Below are 13259 nucleotides of genomic sequence, written 5' to 3' on the forward strand. Positions count from 1 at the left end.
TTTTTCCCCTTCTCCTTTAATTCCCTGGAAAAATCCCTCCAGCTGCCGCACATTTTGGGATGAAAACTCTTAAGGAATTAAAAAAACCATCCACACCATTATTTTCTGAAGCTGAAGCTGCGGTCTGGGGACGAGCAGAATTCCAAACAGGAATGTGCTGCTTGTGATTCCCTTGTTCTTGGCCGTGTCTGCAGCTCCCATGTGGGGGCTCTGGGCTGGAAAGATGGAATTCCCACCCCAGCATGGAATTTGGGGGGGAAGGTGCTGCCTTGTGAGTTGCTCCTGTTTGGGAGCCTCTTCCAAATTCCTTGTTTGTCCTGCTTGGGGAAAATTTGGCAGAGTGTTTCCAGCAGGGCCTGCTTGGGATACCCTGCAGATTGTGCCTTTCCTTGGCTTCTCTTGGAGATGTTCCCTCCCTCTCCAGGTATCCCAGAGCAGCTCCTCCAGACATCTGTGGCATCCTTGCATCTCCATCAGCACCAGGCTGATGTTGGCCAATCCACTGGGATTGCTCATCCTCTGCCCTGGCTCCCTGTGGATGAACGGGGTTCCTCTTGAGTTGGTCAAACAGCTGGAAAAAGGGGAATGTTTTTAGGAATTCATGCTGTTGTTGGGCATTCCACATGTTCCACTGTCCCTTTTGCTGCTGGGATTAGTGGGTGTTCCTCTTGAGTTGGTCAAACAGCTGGAAAAAGGGGAATGTTTTTAGGAATTTGTGCTGTTGTTGGGCATTCCAGGTTTCCCACTTTCCCTTTTGCTGCTGGGATGAGAGGATGTTCCTCTTGAGTTGGTCAAACAGCTGGAAAAAGGGGATGTTTTTAGGAATTCATGCTGTTGTTGGGCATTCCAGGTTTCCCACTGTCCCTTTTGCTGCTGGAGCCCTGGGCCTGCAGCTTCCTGAGGCCTCACAGGCGCTTTCCCTGCTCCCTCTCTCCAGGTATGACACCCCAGCATCTTCCAAGAAGAAGGTCCGGCCCAAGGACCGCAACAAGCTGTCCACGGAGGAGCGCCGGAAGCTCTTTGAGCAGGAGGTGGCCCAACGGGAAGCCCAGAAACAGCAGCAGCAGCTCCAGAACCTGGGAATGACCTCTCCTCTTCCCTACGACTCCATGGGCTACGGAACCGCCCACCACAGCTTCATGGGGTACCCACCGGGCTACCCCATGCAGGCCTACGTGGATCCCAGCAACCCCAACGCCGGCAAGGTGCTGCTGCCCACGCCCAGCATGGACTCCATGTGCTCCCCGGCGGGCTACCCCGAGCACTCGCAGACTTTGGTGGGGCACGCGGTGGAGCCGGCGCTGAGCACGGCGCAGCCGGTGCCCGTGGTGCAGCACGTGGCCGCCGCCATGGAGGTGACGGCGCCGCAGTACGTGGGGGCTCAGGGCGACGCCGCCGCTGCCGCCGCCGTGGTGCAGCAGGAGCCCAACGTGGCCGTGCTGCCCGTGGCCACGGCCGGGGCAGTGCAGAGCCAGAGCTATGGCTCCGTGTGGGATTCCAGCCAGCAGCCCCCCGTGGCCGTGCAGCAGCCCTACTCCCCAGCCCAGTCCCAGCCTGCCATCTACTACCAGGGCCAGACCTGCCAGACCGTGTATGGAGTGACCTCGCCCTACTCGCAGACCACGCCGCCCATCGTGCAGGTAATTCCAGCTGGGAACAGCCATGGAACCAGGGCAGCCAGCTGGGGAACACTGGAGTTACTGTAGGAGTGTCGGGGGGTAGGACGGTGGGGATGGATGGAGATGAGAGATCTCTGGAGCCAGTCAGGAACTTGGGGTTCATTGCAAAGGGCCTGGGATTTGGGGTTTATTGCAAAGGGCCCTGCTGGGATTTGGGGTTCATTGCAAAGGGCCTGGGTGCAGGGCCCTGCTGGGATTTGGGGTTATTGCACAGGGCCCTGCTGGGATTTGGGGTTCATTGCAAAGGGCCCTGCTGGGATTTGGGGTTTATTGCACAGGGCCTGGGTGCAGGAGCCTTTTGGGATTTGGGGTTCATTGCAAAGGGCCTGGGTGCAGGGCCCTGCTGGAGCTGCAGCCACAGCTCAGAGCAGGACTGAGAGAAGAGAGGGGGAGAGAGGATGAGAGAGAGAGAGCATGAGAGGGTGAGAGAGTAAGGGAGTAAAAGGGCAAGAGAGCGAGGTTCCCATTACAATACAATAAATCTTCTTCTGTGTTGAATATTCTAATTCTCACTAACCAATCTAGTACAAGATACAAATCCTATAGCATTTACATACAGCCTATAAGAATCACTACATTACCATACTGTGTTACATTTTAAACCCTAAAATCTCCTCTTTGGGCCCTTCTGCCAAGCTGTAGGGTCTGCTGGAAGCTGTCTGCAAGCAGAGGGTGTTGTTCCATCAAAAGGGGATCACCTTCAGCAGCCACACCATTGTTTTCCAGTTGTTCAGTAACTGAGGGATCTCAAAGCTTTCATTTCAATCTCACTTATAGTTTCCATATTCTCCAAATCTTTTGCCAGGCAATCATATTTGTAAGGCTTTCCTGTTTCATCTTCCCCAACAAGTTACTCACTGTAATTTCTGTGCTTCTCTTCTTGGAGCATCTTCTTAGCTCTTCCCAGGGGGCTTCCTACCCAGGAGCAGGAGGAAAGCACATTCCAGGGTATTTATTCTCCATCTACAAATGGCATAAATTAGAGAATCATGGAATCCTGGAATGGGTGGGGTTGGCAGGAACCTTAAAGAGTGTCCAGTGCCACCCCCTGCCATGGCAGGGACACCTCCTGTTATCCCAGATTGCTCCAGGCCCTGTTCAACCTGGCCTTGGACATTCCAAGGGATGGGAGATACTGAGAACATCCAGGGATGGAGATACTGAGAACATCCAGGGATGGAGATACTGAGAACATCCAGGGATGGAGATACTGAGAACATCCAGGGATGGAGATACTGAGAACATCCAGGGATGGGAGATACTGAGAACATCCAGGGATGGAGATACTGAGAACATCCAGGGATGGAGATACTGAGAACATCCAGGGATGGAGATACTGAGAACATCCAGGGATGGGAGATACTGAGAACATCCAGGGATGGAGATACTGAGAACATCCAGGGATGGGGGGACATTGAACACTTCCAGGGATGGAGATACTGAGAACATCCAGGGATGGGAGATACTGAGAACATCCAGGGATGGAGATACTGAGAGCATCCAGGGATGGAGATACTGAGAACATCCAGGGATGGGAGATACTGAGAACATCCAGGGATGGAAATACTGAGAACATCCAGGGATGGAAATACTGAGGACATCCAGGGATGGGAGATACTGAGAACATCCAGGGATGGAAATACTGAGAACATCCAGGGATGGGAGATACTGAGAACATCCAGGGATGGGGGGACATTGAACACATTCAGGGATGGGAGATACTGAGAACATCCAGGGATGGAGATACTGAGAACATCCAGAGATGGAGATGCTGAGAACATCCAGGGGTGGGAGATACTGAGAACATCCAGGGATGGAGATGCTGAGAACATCCAGGGGTGGGAGATACTGAGAACATCCAGGGATGGAGATACTGAGAGCATCCAGGGATGGAAATACTGAGAACATCCAGGGATGGAGATACTGAGAACATCCAGGGATGGAGATACTGAGAACATCCAGGGATGGAGATACTGAGAACATCCAGGGATGGAGATACTGAGAACATCCAGGGATGGAAATACTGAGAACATCCAGGGATGGAGATACTGAGAACATCCAGGGATGGAGATACTGAGAACATCCAGGGATGGAGATACTGAGAACATCCAGGGATGGAGATACTGAGAGCATCCAGGGATGGAGATACTGAGAACATCCAGGGATGGAAATACTGAGAACATCCAGGGATGGAAATACTGAGAACATCCAGGGATGGAAATACTGAGGACATCCAGGGATGGGAGATACTGAGAACATCCAGGGATGGAAATACTGAGAGCATCCAGGGATGGAGATACTGAGAACATCCAGGGATGGGGGGACATTGAACACATCCAGGGATGGAGATACTGAGAACATCCAGGGATGGAGATACTGAGAACATCCAGGGATGGGGGGACATTGAACACATCCAGGGATGGAGATACTGAGAACATCCAGGGATGGAGATACTGAGAACATCCAGGGATGGGGGGACATTGAACACATCCAGGGATGGAGATACTGAGAACATCCAGGGATGGGAGATACTGAGAACATCCAGGGATGGAGATACTGAGAACATCCAGGGATGGAGATACTGAGAGCATCCAGGGATGGGGGGACATTGAACACTTCCAGGGATGGAGATACTGAGAACATCCAGGGATGGAGATACTGAGAACATCCAGGGATGGAGATACTGAGAACATCCAGGATGGGACATACTGAGAACATCCAGGGATGGAGATACTGAGAACATCCAGGGATGGGAGATACTGAGAACATCCAGGGATGGAGATACTGAGAACATCCAGGGATGGAGATACTGAGAACATCCAGGGATGGAGATACTGAGAACATCCAGGGATGGGGGATACTGAGAACATCCAGGGATGGAGATACTGAGAACATCCAGGGATGGAGATACTGAGAACATCCAGGGATGGAGATACTGAGAACATCCAGGGATGGGAGATACTGAGAACATCCAGGGATGGGGGGACATTGAACACTTCCAGGGATGGGGGATATTGAGCACATCCATGGGTGATGATTCCACAGTTGTTGGGCCCAGTCAGGAATTTGCAGCTTGCAGGAATATTTTGGTTTTTTGACTGTTGAAGGGAAGATTTGTGGATAAAAGCTGAGGAAAACATGAGTAAAACATGGATGTGGGAGCTCAGCTTCCACTGGGTTTTAGAAGCAGAGTTGGAGCCACCAGAATTAATGATATTACAAAAATCTGAGGATAATGTTGGGAAGGAATTCCTGGCTGTGAGGGTGGGAAGGGGCTGGGGTGGAATTCCCAGAGCAGCTGTGGCTGCCCCTGGATCCCTGGAGGTGTCCAAGGCCAGGTTGGATGGGACTTGGAGCACCTGGTCTGGTGGAATCTGCGCTCCTGCAGTGAAGGTTTTTTGGGAACAGCAGCTGAGTGTGATTCCCTGTTGCAGAGCTACGCCCAGCCAGGTCTGCAGTACATCCAGGGCCAGCAGATCTACACAGCTCACCCCCAGGGAGTCATCGTGCAGCCGCCCACGGCCGTCACCACCATCGTGGCGGCCGGGCAGCCCCAGCCCATCCAGCAGGTGAGCATCCAGAGGGATGGGGAGGGGTTTCCTGTGGGATAAAGAGCTGCCAGGGCACCTTTTGTGAGCCCTCACCACTTTAACTTCCTCCCTTCCGTGCTGTCTGCAGCCAGAGCTGGTGGTCACCAACAACCTCCTGGATCTGCCGCCGCCTTCCCCTCCCAAACCCAAAACCATCGTCCTCCCTCCCAACTGGAAAACAGCCCGGGATCCTGAGGGAAAGATCTACTACTACCACGTGGTCACCAGGTGCGTGTGTGTGACAGGGCTCACAGGGGCCTTCAGGGGAGGGAGGAGACGAGAATGTTGACTCCATGTTCAGAAGGCTTGATTTATTATTTTATGATATATATATATATTACATCATAACTAACTAAAAAGAATAGAAGGAAAGGTTTCCTCTCAGAAAGCTAGCTAAGAATAGAATAGAAAGGAGTGATAACAAAAGGCAGCTCTCTGAGACTCTGTCCGAGATAACTCGGCCTTGATTGGCCTTTAATTACAAACATCCAACATGGACTAATCCCAGATGAACCTGTTGCATCCCACAGCAGCAGATAATCAATGTTTACATTTGTTCCTGAGGCCTCTCAGCTTCTCAGGAGGGAAGAAATCCCAAGAAAGGATTTTTAGTGCAAAGATGTCTGTGGCAGGTGTGGGCATGGCTGGCCCCTGTCCCCAGGTGCCACATCCACAGGGCTGGGAGGTCCCTCTGGGATGGGCCCTGCACCCCTGTCCAGGACAGCCCTTTCCTTGAAGGAGTTTTCCCAATATCCAACCTGAACATCCCCTGGCACAACTTGAGGCCGTTCCCTCTTGTCCTGTTCTTTGTTTTTTGGGAGAAGAGCCCAGCTGCCATCTCAAAGAAACACAATTTTCCCAATGTTTTTCCTACACCATTCCCGTCAGTTTTTGAAATAATCAGGTTTTTGATCAATCCCCTATGATTTTACCTGAAATTAAAATGAGTTTTGAGCTTCTAAAAAGGTACTTTCAAAAATTCCCAACCTCCATGGGAGGTGTGGATGAGGATCCACCTCTGAAAGGATAAGCAGGAATATTTTCTTCCATATCCATTTCCTGCTGTCAGTTGTTGCTCCTGGCACACATTTCCCTGCATCCATAAATCTTTTCCTTCTCCCTCTTGGATTCCTCCCCGCTCCTTCAAACACCTGGAATTCAAACCAGTGGAGCAGGAATTGGTGAATTGTGTTGTTTGGAAGTTTGGGATGAGATGAGGAGACCCAAGGAGGCTGAACCTTCCCTGGGCTCTCTGCTGGGATGTTCCCACCTTTCCATGCTGGGAATTCCATCCTGGTGGTGAACATCCTCGATCCCACAGTGTCACCATGCAGAAAAATGGTGTAGATTTCCTTTCTTCAGTTCTTCCTGCTTGGTTTTAACCTTCTCCAACTTAGAAACCTTCAAATCCAGAGCAGGGCCGTGGATTTCCCTTCTTCAGTTCTTCCTGCTTGGTTTTAACCTTCTCCAACTTAGAAACCTTCAAATTAAGAGCAGGGCCGTGGATTTCCCTTCTTCAGTTCTTCCTGCTTGGTTTTAACCTTCTCCAACTTAGAAACCTTCAAATCCAGAGCAGGGCCGTGGATTTCCTTTCTTCAGTTCTTCCTGCTTGGTTTTAACCTTCTCCAACTTAGAAACCTTCAAATCCAGAGCAGGGCCGTGGATTTCCTTTCTTCAGTTCTTCCTGCTTGGTTTTAACCTTCTCCAACTTAGAAACCTTCAAATCCAGAGCAGGGCCGTGGATTTCCTTTCTTCAGTTCTTCCTGCTTGGTTTTAACCATCTCCAACTTAGAAACCTTCAAATCAAGAGCAGGGCCGTGGATTTCCTTTCTTCAGTTCTTCCTGCTTGGTTTTAACCTTCTCCAGCTTAGAAACCTTCAAATCCAGAGCAGGGCCGTGAACTCCAGGTGTCAGGCGTTCTGATGGAATTGGATGTCCCGGCTGACGGGATAATCCATGAGCAGCTCCCGGTTTCCCTCAGGAGGTGACAGGGGTGGGTTTCCCTCCTGCAGACAGACCCAGTGGGATCCCCCAACGTGGGACAGCCCCGGGGACGACGCCGGCCTGGAGCACGAGGCCGAGATGGACCTGGGCACCCCCACGTACGACGAGAACCCCATGAAGGTGAGGTGTGGGGGGGCGTACGTGGCCCCAAGTTCGAAGTCCGGCTAGCTGAGGGCGAAAGGCCGACGCCCCTGTGCAATTCCTGGCCAGCACCCCTCGGTGTCTGAGGGCCTCGGGCTGTGCTGGCTGCTGGCTCTCACCGCTGGTATTGGGGAGGAACAGAGCTGACCACTTCACCGGGGGTTAACGTCGGTTTATGGAAGGTGTAGCGGGATCCAAACACGGGGAAACCAACCAGGAAAGTGGCCCCGAATAGGGGGTGAAACAGGATTATAAAGGAGGGGGGTGGGTACAGGTGGAACCAATCGGGAAAGGTGAGGGGATGAACTTCACAGAACTGACACTCCATGGAAACCAATAATCAAAAGGTAAGGGAGGTGTCCTGGGACCCCAGCCAACCACTGCCTCCAGGGGAACGAAAGTTCTGGAAAACCAGGAGGAGTGGGGGGTGATTGACTGAGCCCAGGGAGGAGAAAAGATTTACTAAAAAGGGAAAAAGGGGCAGGAGAAATTATATAACTTGGGTGACAGACACAGGGGTAACCATGGTAACCTAACGGCCATCAGGGCTGTGGCGGGAAAAACTGGGGGACAAAACCATTTTTCACATAATGGGGGGGGACAATACATAAATTGGGGGAACAACACAAGAAACTTAACAACACACTACAACAGTGAGGGGCACAAATCCTGGGGACAGACCGTGGGATGGAGGGCACTGTGGAGCCGGGAGGTGCCAGGGGCACAGGACTGACCTGGATCCTTTGGAGTGGCTCCGTTGGCCACACTCAGGGTTGGCTGTTCTGGTATTGAATGGACACCGGACTTCCTGAAGATCCACCCTGGATTCCAACCTCTGTGTGGAGCTGGCCAGAAAAGTGGGAATGAGGGGGAGTAACACTGAAAAAGGACAAACTAAGAGCCTTTCCCACCCCTTTCTGATTCCTTAACAAGCTGGAGAAAATCCATGGAAAGAGAGGAGTCAATTCTCCTGCTCTGGTGCTGCCACATCCCCAGGGTTTTCCTGGAGGTGTTGTCCATCCTGCAGCTCCCAGCGTCATCCCACGTGGCTGCTGTTGCCTTTCCATGTGCTGCCAGGATGCCAAGGGTTAATCCCATTCCCAGCCAGGAATCCTGGCGAGTTCACTCCGATGAAATTACAAATATTTATCTCCCTGGAAAAAAGTTAATTGGAAAATGAGCTCAGAGCTGGCACTCCCTGCTCAGCCAAGGGGCTGTTGCTTCCACAGAGGAATCCAGGGAAGCCTTTTCCAGGATTTTTATCCTTGGATCAGTGTCACATTTATCCCATGATATTCTGGGATCTTGGGGTTGCAAGTATCATTGAAGGATTTTGGGATTGAGCAAGAAAATGTTAATTTGAGGCTCCATAGGGAGATATGAACCTGGAATAGCTGGGAAATGCATCCCTGTGGAGGGATGAGCTGAAGTTCAGTGGTGGAGAGCAGCTTGGAGATGTTTGGGAGCATCCCTGGGGTGGGAACGAGGTGCTGAGGAGAACATTGGGCTCTTCTGAGCAGGGAAATGGATCAGTGCTGGTGCTTTCCAGCTTGGGAATTGTTTTCCTATGGAATTCTGAGGGTCTCAGTGCTGCCTGCACAGCAGAGGGAGCAGCAGGGGAAGGTGCTTCCATAAATGTGGGTTTTTATCCCAGAAATTGGGATAAAGAGGAGCCAAGGCCTGAGGTGATCATCCAAGGGCTTCACCTCAGGCCGGACACGAACCGGCTGCTCCTTCAGGTTTTGTTGCTCACTCCAAACCTGACTTTCCCTGCATTTCCCTGAATCCCTCCTTCCTAAATGAGCCATGGCTCTGGCTGACCTCAGGCTGGGGTGGTTCCTGCTCACCCCAGAGCTTTAATTCCTTTATTCTGGCCCAGGATGGCCGGAAGGTCGGGTTTTTCCTGGCACTGAACTCCCATGGTCGCAGCTCCTGCCTCCAACGCTTCCACCCTGAAATTACAACCACATTCCTTGGATTTTTCACCCTCCTCCCCACCCCACACCTTTCCCAGATGGATTAAACCCACCCAGGAGGGATTAAACCCACTGGCACCGTGTCTGACAGCTGCTGCTGCTATTCCCAGTGCTCCTGGGCTGTGGGGGAGGATTTTGATGGAAAGGCACAAGAGGAGTGAGAAGCTTTACAGGATCACTGTTCCCTGTAAAGCACACTTGAAATCCTGGTTTCCCCTTGGAAAATGGCTTTCCTGAGGGAGTGGCCCTGCAGGAAGGCAGGCAGGCTGGATGCTGAAGGTTTTGCATCCTTTTAGATGGAAAAAGTTTGGATTTGGGATGAGTTTGTCGGTGCCCATTGGTTCTCCATGGGAAGGTTGGTGTCAGTGGAGCAGATCCCAGCTGCTGGAAAAGAGAATCCCAGGTTTTCTGAAGTGTTTGGATTTTTGCTCCCATCCCAGGCTGGTTTTCCCCAATCTTTGTGGCCTCTCCATTCCCATCTCCCCCAGAGGCTGGAAAATAGGGACAGCACCATTCTGGGGATTTTCCTGTGTTAGTTTTCCTGGCAGCCTTTGGGTTATGGAATTTCACTTTGGAGGGGTGAGGGAGGAAGGCCTTGATATGGAGGTTTTGATATTAAAATAAATTTAAAATGGAGTTTTAGCCTAAAATTTGGAAGAATTCCCCAAGGAGGAATGGGCACCTTGGCACAAGGAGGAGCTTGGAAACGGAGTTTTCATTTCTCCTCCTCATCCTTCCCTGCCAACTTTGACACCAATTTTTGCCCTCATCCCATGTGGAGAGGGGTTGGATGGGGAAGGGTTTGGGGGCAGAGAAGGGCTTGGGGATGGAAAAGGAATTGGTGGAGAAGTTTTGGGTGGAGGAGAAGGATTTTGGGGTGCAGAAGGGTTTGGTGGAGAAGGATTTGGGGATGAAGAAGGGATTGCTGATGGAGAAGGGATTCATCACGTAGAAGGGTTTGGGGGTGGAGAAGGATTTGGGGTAGAAAAAGGTTTGGTGATGGAGAAGGATTTTGGGGTGAAGAAGGGATTGGTTATGGAGAAGAATTTAGTGATTGAGAAGAATTTAATGATAGAAAAGGGATTGGTAATGTGAGGGAATTTGGGGATGGAGAAGGATTTGGTGGGGAAAGGTTTGGGGATAGAGAAGGATCTGGGAGTGGAGAAGGATTTGGGGTGGTAGAAGGGTTTGGGAATGACAAGGGGTTTGGGAATAATGAGGGATTTGGGAAGGATTTGGGAATAATGAGGGGTTTCGGAATGAGGAGCAGTTTGGGAAGGTTTTGGGAATGATGAGGGGTTTGGAAGGGGTTTGGGAATGGGGAAGGGTTTGGGAATGACAAGGGGTTTGGGAATGGGGAAGGGTTTCAGAAGGGTTTGGGAATGACAAGGAGTTTGGGAAGGGTTTGGGAATAATGAGGGATTTGGGAAGAGTTTGGAAATAAGGAGGGATTTGGGAAGAGTTTGGGAATGACGAGGGGTTTGGGAATGATGAGGAGCTCGGGAATGACGAGGAGTTTGAGAGGGGTTTGAAAATCACAAGGGGTTCAGGAGTGGGGAAGGGTTTGGGAATGATGAGGGGGGTTCGGGAAAAAGGAGGGGCTTGAGAACGAAGAGGGGTTTGGGAATGAGGAGGGGCTCAGGAATGATGAGAGTTTGGGAATGAGGAGGGGTTTGGGAATCAGGAGGGTTTGGGAATTAGGAGAGGTTTGGGAGTGAGGAGGGGTTTGGAAATATGGAGGGTTTGGGAATTAGGAGGCTTTGGGAATGAGGAGGGGTTTGGGAATGAGGAGGGTTTGGGAATGAGGAGAGGTTTGGGAATGAGGAGAGGTTTGGGAATGAGGAGGGTTTGGGAATGAGGAGGGTTTGGGAATTAGGAGAGGTTTGGGAATGAGGAGGGGTTTGGGAATGAGGAGGGTTTGGGAATGAGGAGGGTTTGGGAATGAGGAGGGTTTGGAAATGAAGGGTTTGGGAATTAGGAGGGGTTTGGGAATGAGGAGGGGTTTGGGAATGAGGAGGGTTTGGGAATGAGGAGGGTTTGGGAATGAGGAGGGTTTGGGAATGAGGAGGGTTTGGGAATGAGGAGGGTTTGGGAGTGAGGAGGGTTTGGGAATGAGGAGGGTTTGGGAATGATGAGAGTTTGGGAATGAGGAGGGTTTGGGAGTGAGGAGGGTTTGGGAATGAGGAGGGTTTGGGAATGAGGAGGGTTTGGGAGTGAGGAGGGTTTGGGAGTGGCTTTGCCGCTGGAGCTCTGCAGGTCTTTGCCGATGGAGCTCTGCAGCTCTGATGGCTCCTTGGTGCCGGAGCCATCCCGAGCCATCTGCTCCCCATTCCCGGCCTTTGAAGTGGCGCCGGGCCCGGGGCTGGAGCAGGAGCTTTGATGTCCCCGCTCCGGCCGAGCCCCGGCCATAAAACCTCCCTGGCACGGCTGATTTACACCCTGGCCCTGTGCTCCCGGGGCTTTGCAGCTCTGCCCCGCAGCCAGGCACATTTTTAGCGATTGAAAGGGATTCTTTCCTGCTTTTTTTCAGTGTCAAATACTTTTAAAAATTGGGATTTTTTAAATTTAAAAAAATACTGGGACATCATCAAAGAGCAGAAGGAGAAGGGAAGCCTCCCCCAGCTTTCCAAACCTTTAACAAATCCTTTTGTTCTCCTTGTCCTTGCAATCCAAGTTGGGATGACCTGGATCCCAGACCTCTCCCAGAAAATGCTGCTGGTGCAGGGATGCTGCTTTTCCCTCCTCAGGCTCCAGGGAGATGGCAGAGTTTGGGATGGGAGCGTGTGGGAGGTGGGTGTGGATCCAGAGTGAAGGGATGGGCTCTGGGATGCAGCTGGAGTGGATTCTACTCCGTTGGTAAATCAGGGATCAGTACTCAGGGAAGCAGCCAGAAATTCCTAGAAAATTCCCTTTAGCTTGACTGTAGCTAAAGATAATCCGTGTGAATGCTTGTGGGGGGCCCCAGCCCTCCCAGGGAATTCCTGAAGGAAAATCCACCACCACAGAACTTATTCCCTCTGAGGACCAGCCTGACTTCCCAGGACACACTCCTGCTCTTTTTCCAGCTTTTTTTCCAAAGAAAACAAGAACAAGGAGTGGTCCCTGTGCCTCCCAGCCCAGGAGTGTGCTGGGAATTGTGCCAGGATTGGGCTGGGAAATGTGGTGGGACTGAGGTGGGGAGTGGCAGGAGCAGGGCTGGGATCAGACTGGGAATTGTGCCTGGACTGGGGCGAGGAGCCTGCTGGCATTGGGATGGGGAGCTCACTGGGATCGGGCTGGAAATGCCTGCCTTGAGGTGTGGAGTGTGCTGGGACTGGGCTGGGAAACTCACCAGGAATCAGCTGGGAAGTGTGCCTGGACCAGACTGGGATTGGGCTGGGAAGTTCACTGGGATGAACTGGGAAAGTCACCTGAAAGTTCACCAGGATTGAACTTGGGAATGCACCAGGGCTGTGTGGGGAAGTTTGCTGGGATAAGGCTGGGAAGGGCATCAGGAGAGGGCAGGGAAATCCCTGGTTTGGGGTGGGAGCGTGCTGGCATTTGTCAGGAATTGTACCTGGGAAACGTGCTGGGAAGGGTGGGAAAGGTGTTGGGAATGGGCTGAGGAGAGCACTGGAATGGGCCTGGAAGCTCCTCAGAACTGGGCTGAGAAGCTCATTGGGATCAGGCTGGGAGGGTCTGGATTGGACTGGGGAGAGCACTGGCATTGGGTTGGGAATGTCCCTGGGAATGTCCCTGGGAATGGGCTGGAAGCTGTGCTGCCCACCAGGCTGTGGGACAGCAGCGCTGTCCCCAGGGCAGGACCAGGGAATCATTCCCATCCCTGTGCTCCTCTCCAGTCTTCCAAGAAGCCCAAGACGGCCGAGGCC

The 13259-nt window shown here is 52.0% G+C and overlaps 1 protein-coding gene across 1 annotated transcript in view; it reads left to right on the top strand.

Moving 5' to 3' along the window:
• SETD2 (SET domain containing 2, histone lysine methyltransferase) overlaps positions 1 to 13259 on the top strand; it is a 76068-nt gene that overhangs the window by 57430 nt on the left and 5379 nt on the right. Inside the window, exons 15-18 of the mRNA XM_064703749.1 lie at positions 938 to 1640; positions 5114 to 5248; positions 5358 to 5497; positions 7282 to 7393. Coding sequence (XP_064559819.1) covers positions 938 to 1640; positions 5114 to 5248; positions 5358 to 5497; positions 7282 to 7393 — 1090 coding nt within the window. The remainder of the gene's footprint in view (positions 1 to 937; positions 1641 to 5113; positions 5249 to 5357; positions 5498 to 7281; positions 7394 to 13259) is intronic.

The sequence above is a fragment of the Zonotrichia leucophrys genome, chromosome 2 (assembly GCF_028769735.1).
Source record: "Zonotrichia leucophrys gambelii isolate GWCS_2022_RI chromosome 2, RI_Zleu_2.0, whole genome shotgun sequence".
Classification (NCBI taxonomy): Eukaryota; Metazoa; Chordata; class Aves; order Passeriformes; family Passerellidae; genus Zonotrichia; species Zonotrichia leucophrys.